Consider the following 8,990-nt stretch of genomic DNA (forward strand, 5'->3'; position numbering starts at 1 on the left):
AGGCGGTGATTTGCTTTTAAGCTCATTCTACAGGATGCTCTAATGTTCAGTGACTGCTAGGGTAAAAAAAAAAAAAAAAAGAAAAAAGGATGCTTGAAAAATATATATGAATAAATATGTGTGCACGGAAGGGAGCAGCACACCCTGGAGGAGCCGCCGCGGCCTGTCGAGGAAAGCGGAGGTGCAGGCAGCGTGTCACTGCCCGTGTTCATCACGGCTCCATACGCGTGTGCTTGCAGGAGCCCCAGGGCCGGCCCCGCGGCCGCACCATGCCAGGACCTGCTCCAACCTCCTCCCGAACCTGGGGCTGGGACGACCTCGGGCTGCACAAGAGAGGAGAAGGTCCATGGAGATTCCCGCGGCCGCAGGGCTGCAGGGGCGCTCCCGGGACCGCAGTGCCGACCGTTTGCACAGGCAGGCAGGGACCCTGCAGCAATTAAGCGCTGCTGACGAGGTGAGGCCGTGGTGATTGTAGCTGCCTCGTACCTTCGTGCGCTGCAGACATGCTCAATGTTTGCACTGGAAGTGTTTTCACCGAGAGGAGGCGAGGCGGTAGTTTCCTGTGGTGGCCTGTCTGTAATTAAGTGGTTGGAGACGCAGTGGATGGCGCTTAATCATCGCTGCTTCAGTGAAGCCCCTGCCAAACCCGACGTTTCAGCTTCCGTAGGAGCTGCAGCCGCTTGGAGGGCCGCGCAGTGGGGCAGGACGCTGCGCCAGGGCCCCGAGCTCTCCCCAGGCCCTCTGTAATGGGCACGGCTGGCGGGGACGGCTCCACCTTTTGGAAGGAGCCCCATTTTGTGGGAATTAACGAGTTTGCCCTCTGCTCACCGAGCGCACAGCTGGGGCTAGGGAAGCGCTAGGGAAGTTAATTCCATCGACCTTAACAGCAAGACCTGCTGCTCTTCCTAAGCCAGCATTTTGGTGACGGGGCTAAGCATTTAGCCTGGAGCCCTGCTCATCCGGAGCGGCGTCAGCTCTTACCCCCTGGATTTGCTGTTCCCCTTCGGAGCAGGCCAGTGCACATGGTGAGCGGGGAGGTCCCTGATCCCCCCATGTCACCGGCCGTGGGCTGGCACCGGGATGTGACCCACGATCGCGCTTGCAGCTGAGGGCAGCGTGTGGCTCCCTGGCACGTGCCAGTGCCCAGCGCCTCTGGGGACAACGGGTTGTGGATGGCAGGATTTGGCCCTGCCTGGGGAGGCTGGGCGCCCTGGGCCCTATCCCAAGCCACAGAGAGCAGCAAAGCCTGTTACTGCTTTGTGCCCCCAGGGCACACCAACATGGAGTTAGCTGCAACTTTTACATTATCTTAGCCTAAGAGGCCAAATACATGATTACTTTTTATTATTTATTTATTGTTTATATATATCCATTATTTATTATTTTTACAAAGGCAGAATATTTTATGCCATTTGGCCTTGGAGCCAAAGCGAAGGCCTTGGGCAGCAGCTGCTCGCTTTGCAACAAGGATGCTGGAGCAGCGCCGGCACCTCGGCTGCCCCGGGCCGTGTGGGCTCCCCGGACACGTGTGTGGGTTAGTGCATGGAGTTTCCTTTCCCACCCTCAGAAGCAGCACAGCAAACTCCTGGGAATGCTGAATGGATTGGGCGGGGGCGCAGTGGTGCGGCAGCCCCCTGCAGATCCGGCTGCCCGCGGGGGCTCGCGCCGGGCGCCGCGACGGCGCGCTGCGGAGCGTCGCCCGTGGGCGCCGTCAGCCCCTTTCGCACGATGGTTTATACACAGCGTATGCATATATACGCACCCACCCACCCCTGTATATACGTGTGCGAGCGCGTGCATGTGCTCGCTGTATTTTTAGCTGCAGCGTAAGCCGATCCGTGCGCAAGCGCCCCGCTCGCTCTGCGCTGACCCGTCGGGCTGGAGCGGTGCTGCAACATGACTCGAGGCACTGGCACGTTTGCCCTGCGGGGTGTCCCTGCCCGCTCCCCTTGGCTTGCAGCTCCCACCGTGTTCCCCGAGCGGCTCCGTGGAGGTGCGAGCTATAGTTAGGACTGAGTCACTGGGCGGCACGGGCTGCAGCAGCAGGGGCGACAAGGCACCCGCGTACTGCGGGGAAGCTGGCTGCAGTGCCCATGGAGCTGCTCCTGGTGCTGTGGGAGAGCTGGCTGCAGAGCCCATGGAGCTGCTCCTGGCACTGCTGTGCCCATGGTGCCCACGGAGCTGCTCCTGGCACTGCGGTGCCCACGGAGCTGCTCCTGGAGCTGCAGTGCCCACGGAGCTGCTCCTGGCACTCTGGAGCTCGTGGTGCCCATGGAGCTGCTCCCCACACTGCGGTGCTCGTGGTGCCCATGGAGCTGCTCCCTGCGGTGCCCACGGAGCTGCTCCTGGTGCTGCGGTGCTCGTGGTGCCCATGGAGCTGCTCCCCACGCGCTGCCAGGCTGGGGAGCGTCTCCCTTGTCTTGCAGCCCTCCCTGGCCGTAGCGGGTGAGGCCTACGTGTGGATTTGCCCCTGGGGGTCTCTCCATAGACAGCTGCTGCGTGGCAGTGCTGGCACCATCACGCAGGGCGACCTTTGCTGTGTGAGGCTACTGCTTTGCCCAGTGCCTGTAGGAAGGGCGCAAGGGAGCAGCTTGAGAAACAGGAGGTGCTTTTGGTGCAAAAAAAAATGTACAACATTATAAATGCTGCCTTAAATGAGGCCCGTGATGGCAAGCAGAGACTTCTTTCTTACACCAAACGTTACTGCAGTAAATAAAAGAAACTGAAAACCAACTTATTGTCTTATTTTGCCAGGTGTGTGTGACCTGTCAGAGACTGATAGCACAGCAATGGGCAGAGAGTAAGAAGGGGAATTTATAAAGAGTTAATGCCACTTGGTTGTAACTTGTTCCCCCTTGGCAGAAGCAACAAAATCCCTGCAATCCTCTGCTTTCCTGACCCCTCGGCATGCGCCGCTCGACCTGCTCGCTGCAGCGATGTCCCCTGGCGCTCACGGGTGCTCTGTCCATGCCGCTGCCTCAGGAGCTCGGCCCCTTGCCCGGCTTCCCGTTTCCCCTCGGGAAACGCAGCCTCCTGCCAGTTGCGGCAGACGGAAGCACGTTTCTGACCTCCGGCCTTTCTTGGGATGCGCCGGCGCTTCCCTGCGGGACGGCGGGGTGCTAAAACCAGGGAAGAGCCGCGGCTGCCACACGCGCTGCTTTGGGGATGACCGGAGGCTTTCTATTCATTACAGTCACACATAACCAGGGCGGTCCTTTTTTTAATTACTATTCAATTAAAGTAGCTATATAAACTGAGAAGCTTAAATATCAGGCAGCACTGCAGCTAGCGCTGAGTAAAGTGCCATTAGTGATCACAGGAAAATTGAGTTTAGCCACATTAAAATCACAGCGCCATAGAAAAACACTCATTTTTCACTTGAAACACACCATAGTGCACACTCATTAAGTGTCCAATTGCTTAAATTTGCATGTTTTATGTCTGTGGTCTAGCTTGAAACTATTGGGCCAGTACCGTTAGACTCCAGCAGTAATGCAGCAGGTGTTAGCAGAGTAAAACAGTGTTATTTAATGAGCTTTATATGCATATATTGCAAAGTCAAGGCCTTGGCAGTGGGTTTAAGGCAGCTGTTGCATGCAGGTCAGGCTCTGCGCTGCAGCTCCTGCCTGCTCTGGGCGAGCTGAGCACCGGGGACAGAAACGGTGATTTCAGCACCAATTTCTGCATCAGTTATTAATCTATTTGGTCTGGGGCAAGGAGGGAACAGAGGTGGAGATGGGGCAAAAAGATGCCCAGGGCAAAACATTCCCACTTGGCAGAACGGCACCCTCGCATGGGATACCAGCGAGGAGAAGGGACCCACGGAGCCGTGGGAAGCGGGATGTGGGCAGGGAATCAGCATCTGCTTCCGTGAGGATCCTCGCAGACTGTTTTGGCAAGTCTCACGCTCTTAAGTAACTATTTACCTCGGCGCTCCCCCGGCCCCCGGGCAATGACCTGCCTTCCTGGCAGCCGAGGGCCACACGCGAGCGGCGTCACGAAAGCCCGAGGCGCCCGAAGCGCCGGGCCCGGGCGCTCCGCAGGGTGTTGCGCTCATGCTGGAGCACCAAGATCCATCACCAGGGCCTGGCACTGTGTGGGGGGCACAGCCAGAGCCCGAAGGCTGGCTGGGCCCCGCCGTTCCCGTCCTGGCACGCTCGGTATATCGGGAATAAACTGTGTCAGAGCAGGGGAAGACTGCAGGGAAGGGGTCACCGCGCTGGGGACAGTGGCCTCATGGGGCACAACCTTGCTGAGGGCTCCGAAAAAATACGGCAGTGCTTAAAAATGCATGTATAGATATATGGATATTGCTGAACAGGTGGTTGGGTGGGTGAGTGCCAAGATGCTGCGGCTGCAGCAGCTCCCTTGGCACCGTGGGGGACGTGGTTTGGGATGTGGTTCGGGACGTGGTTTGGGATGTGGTTCGGGACGTGGTTTGGGACATGGTTTGGGATGTGGTTCAGGATGCAATCTGGGATGGGGTTCAGGATGCAGCCTGGAAGGTGGCTCAGGATGCCACTGGCCGTGCAGGCCATGCGAGCTGCAGGAAGGGAAGGAGCTGCGTGCCACGGCGCTCGGCGATGCTCCCAAGGCCGCAGGGGCCGAGGAAGGCGACGTTCCCGCGGGATCCCTGCGGGCAGGACGGGCGGGCAGCAGGTCCGGCTGCCCTGGGGCTCCTGTCCCCAGCTACACACGGGAGCCCCACGAGTGGCAGCTCTGCTGCAGGCCCAGGACCTTCTTCCAGGCACCACGTGGTGGAAAACATTGTATTTCTCAAATGAAAGAGGAAAACAGACCGCAGAACTTTGGGAAACTAATACAACTTTAACCCCACACTGGCAAAGGGATTGAGGGACCGGTTTACTCCAGGGCTCCCGCACCCCCTGCCCTTGCCGGGCCGCGCTCGCCGCGCGGAGGGCTCACATAAACACAGATGTCTCTGCTGGGAGCCAGCCTCGCGCTGCGGCGATAAAAATAGGCTCTGCTCTCCTGGCAGCGGGGATTAATTAGCAATTGACCCCGGCCAGGATTTTTTCGCTCCCTCTAAATTCTTCATCTCAGAGGGCTAAACGAGAGCTTAGCGTTGTTTCAAGAAGCTCCGCTTGCTGAGCAGCGCTGCAGTTTATCTCCAGGTCGTATATCAGGAGTTTAATTTATCTTTGGGCTATGTATCAACAGTGACTAGTCAGGCTGGAACTGAGTTTATTATAAAGACGTTCTGTTAGCTGACACAGTAGTACAACGATCTGAACATGCTGCTAATTTTTTCCATTAACGCCCAATTCTGCACACGAACACAGAGTACCATTTAAAATGTATTCAACAATACTTTACATTTAGTTTTCCAATAAATAAGTTCAATAAATACTAATTTTGCAGATTAAAAAGCTGTACGTGTGATTAAGAGCTGCTTTACAATGTTGTCAAAAATAACTAGAGTATTCCTGTTTATCGTCAATCACTGGAAATTGATAAGTAAAATATAAATATTTTAATCTTACTATGGAGACTGGAGGAGGGAGGATTTGTTAAAACCATCCTGAGGAAGGATCACACAGAACTCAACGTTGCACACTACGTTTAGAATTCAAAGCATGCCTTCACACTCTATTTAGCACACAACGTTTTCAAACACATTTCTTAAAAACAGGAGAAACGATCAAGACTGCGCGTGTAGGGTTTCAGCGCGCCGGCCGCCGCGTCCCACCGCGGCTCGGCCTGACTAATTTTGGATGACCTATTCCACGTCGGGAGGAAGGAGAGAGTGTAACAAAGGGGCGACTCAGCCCGGGTCTATTGCAACATCTTGTTAGTGCAGCACTCGGTGTTTCACAGTACAGGAAATTAAATCTCTCTGATTTTATATATGTGGATGTATGTATGTGTATGTATATATGTATGCATATACATATGTGTGTGTATATACATATATATAAAATACATTTTAGCAAGTACTTTCTTGGGAAATGACTATTACACTATCTCTCAAGATTGCAAGCAACAGAAATACCCTTGTGTCGAATCCAAAGGAAGGTAATCGGAATAACGGCAGTTTTCACTCGTCTAGAAGGTACCGTTATTTTCACTGTGCACATTTCTAGCGGTTTACCCGTAAAGAACTCGAGACAAAACTGGCAGTGCAGGCGGCGGGCGCCGAAGCCGCGGAGGCCGGTGCGAGGCCGTCCTTGCGCGCGGCGTTGAGCGCAGCCCCACGGCGAGCGCGGCCCCCGCGCCTCCTCCTGCCGCCCCCATGGGCTGTGCACACACATTTGCACGTCCACGTCTCCTCCATGTGCAAAGCGCCGGGTGTCGCTGGAGCTGGGCACCCGCCTGCCGCAACAGGCGCCGGGGTTTGAGGAACAGCGTGACACCCGGCGGTGCGCACACCAGAACGCCCGTCAGTCGCATGTAGTCAGTCCTCAGAGCAGGCTGAATCATAAATGCCACCGAACCAGCCAGAATCACCAACGCTACGAGCAGGTGAAGGAACAACAGAACTCTAAAGGCGAGCTAAGCACGTCGTGACGCCAGTTTGAACACCAGGTTGCACCGGTGAGGGAGCAGAGGACAGCGCTAAGGGCAGACGCTGGGACCGAGCATCAGATAAAAGGAGATTTTATTCTTTCCTATTCTTAAACAGAGGATAACGAAGAAAAATTTTGAGCGTGGGAGACTAAGTCATTAAAATAGGCGCAATTTGATGGCTTTCTTCCTTTAGGGGATTTACTTCGTTTTACTTTATCTGGCACAAGTCAGAAAGAAGTGAGAATATTATAAGCTCAAAAAGAAGACAAGTTGAGTTTTGACATGTTATTTTCCATTAAGATCATTTTTCCCCCTTTACTTTGTTCTTTCCCTAGCATCAGAAAATGCAGCTTTCCCTAGAAGGCGTTTGCGAGACGAGTGGATGCTCCTCACCTCCTTGCAGGTCCACGGTGTCCCGGCCGGCCGCGCCGCAGGCCTTTGCCTGCCCTCACAAGCTCGTGTCTCCGTTCTGCTTGTACTCCGACAAAATGTTGAGCGTCATCTCCTCGCTTTTGGACTGCACGTGATGCTCGCTCCTTCTGGAGGACTTCCTGGTGGCCCTGGAGAGCCGCCTGCGGAAGGTGTCGCCCGCCAGGAAGTAGAGGATAGGGTCCACGCAGCTGTTGAGGCTGGCCAGCCCCCGCGTCACCTGGTAGGTGGCGTAGACCTTGTCGTTGAAGGCACACATCTGTGGAGTCTGAAAATCCAGCCTGGCCCTCAGGTTCAAAGTCTTCATCACGTGGAAGGGAAGGTAAGACACCGCAAAGACCGTCAGCACGATGATGACCAGGTAAATGGACTTCCTCCTCAGAGGAGAGTTGTCCAGGTCTTTGTAAATCAAAGCTTTCACGATGAGCCCATAGCAGCCGAGGATGAGGATGAAGGGGATGCAGAACATGAACACCGTGGTGCACATGCTGTAGACGAAGTAGCTCCGCAGGTAGTCGTCGGCAGTGGTGTCGTAGCACGTGATGGTTTTATTCTTCCGTATCCCTGTCCCCGAGTAGAAGAGAATGGGGGAGATGACGGCCGCGACGATGACCCACACCAGGGCGCTGATGTAAACGGCGTTCTTCTTCTTCAGCCGGCCCAGCGACTTGAGGGGGTGCACCACCCCTGTGTACCTGTGCACGCTGATGCACGCCAGGAACAGGATGCTGCCATAGAGGTTCACGTGGAAGATGAACCTCTGCAGCTTGCACATGACGTCTCCAAAGATCCAGTCTGTTTTGTTGAAGTAGTAGAAGATGAGAGCGGGCAGAGTCAAGACGTACAGGAAGTCGGCCAGCGCCAGGTTGAACATGTAGACGGAGATGCCACTCCAAGGCCGCATGTGGAAGAGGAACATCCAGATGGCCACGCTGTTGCCCAGGAACCCCGTGATGAAGACGAGGATGTAGACGGTGGGCAGGTAGTAGAACTGGAAGCCGGTTTTGGTGAGGGAGCACTTGGTGGTGGCATTTCCTGCCCAGGCGCTGCCGGAGAGCAGGCTGGGCTCAGTTCCATTGAGGGCAGCCGAGAGGAGGACCTCGGTCATGATCTTCCCGCCGTCTCACATGGGCCCGAGAGCGAAGCAGCGAGGGCTCTACAGCGACAGCGGAGCATCTGCAAAGAAACACAGCAATGAGCCGAGCACGCGGCGGGGCCGGGGAGGGGCCGCCCCGGCCGCGCAGCCCCGCGCGGCCCCGCGCTGCCCACGCGGCCGCCGCCGCCGCCCGTGGGCGGCCGCCACCCGCGGCGGGGGGGCCGGGCGGGCCCCGCCGGGGAGCGGAGCGGCCGGAAGGAGCGGGGGGGCGGCCCGGGCACCGCGCGGCGCTCCGGGATCCCGCGCCCGACGGCTGCGCTCGGCGCGGCCCGCGCGGCTCCGCGGAGCGGCCGCCCCGAACCGGCTCCTCCCGAACCGGCTCCCCCCGAACCGGCTCCTCGGAACCGGCTTCCCCGGCTCGGTTCCCCTCGGCCTGCGCGCCCCGGCTCGATGCCCCCGTCCCGGCTGCCCTGGCCCGCCCGGCCCGGCTCGGTGCCCGGTCCCGCTCTCACCTGCGGCCGGCAGCGCGCGGCGCTCGGTGCCCGGGCAGCTCCGTGCGGGGCGCGGCGCCCCCCGCGCCGCTGCCGCCCCCGGTGCCGCTGCCAGCGCCGGGCCGGGCCGCGCGGCGGCTCCAGGGCCCCCCATGTCGCCGCCGCCGCCCCGCGCAGCCCCGCGCGCCGGAGCGAGCCCCGCGGAGCGCAGGGAGCTCCGCGCAGCTCCGCGCAGCGCCGGGCGGGCCGGGCCCGCGGCGGCACCGCCCGCCCCGCGCCGCCCCGCGCGCCGCCCCGCGCCGCCCCCGCCGCCCCCGCCGGGACCCCCGCGCCCTCCCGCGTGGGGACCCCCGGCCCCGCGCGGCTCCCGGGAGCGGCCTGGGGACACCCGCGGGACCCGGCGCCCTCCCGGCACAGCCTCTGCTTGGGGACGTCTCCGGGCAGCC

The 8,990-nt window shown here is 58.5% G+C and overlaps 1 protein-coding gene across 1 annotated transcript; it reads right to left on the bottom strand.

The window, feature by feature from the left end:
- Positions 1–6,956: 6,956 nt before the first annotated feature.
- Positions 6,957–8,647, bottom strand: P2RY1 (purinergic receptor P2Y1). The gene is made up of 2 exons (XM_088530477.1): positions 8,566–8,647; positions 6,957–8,133 (listed from the first exon to the last, which is right to left on the bottom strand). Exon 2 carries the CDS (start codon positions 8,063–8,065, stop codon positions 6,977–6,979), a length of 1,089 nt encoding a protein of 362 aa, XP_088386603.1. The 5' UTR covers positions 8,066–8,133; positions 8,566–8,647; the 3' UTR covers positions 6,957–6,976.
- Positions 8,648–8,990: the final 343 nt, after the last annotated feature.

The sequence above is a fragment of the Tinamus guttatus genome, unplaced genomic scaffold, assembly GCF_059628265.1.
Source record: "Tinamus guttatus ecotype Peru unplaced genomic scaffold, ASM5962826v1 Tinamus_guttatus_pri_ptg000376l, whole genome shotgun sequence".
NCBI classification, from domain to species: Eukaryota; Metazoa; Chordata; class Aves; order Tinamiformes; family Tinamidae; genus Tinamus; species Tinamus guttatus.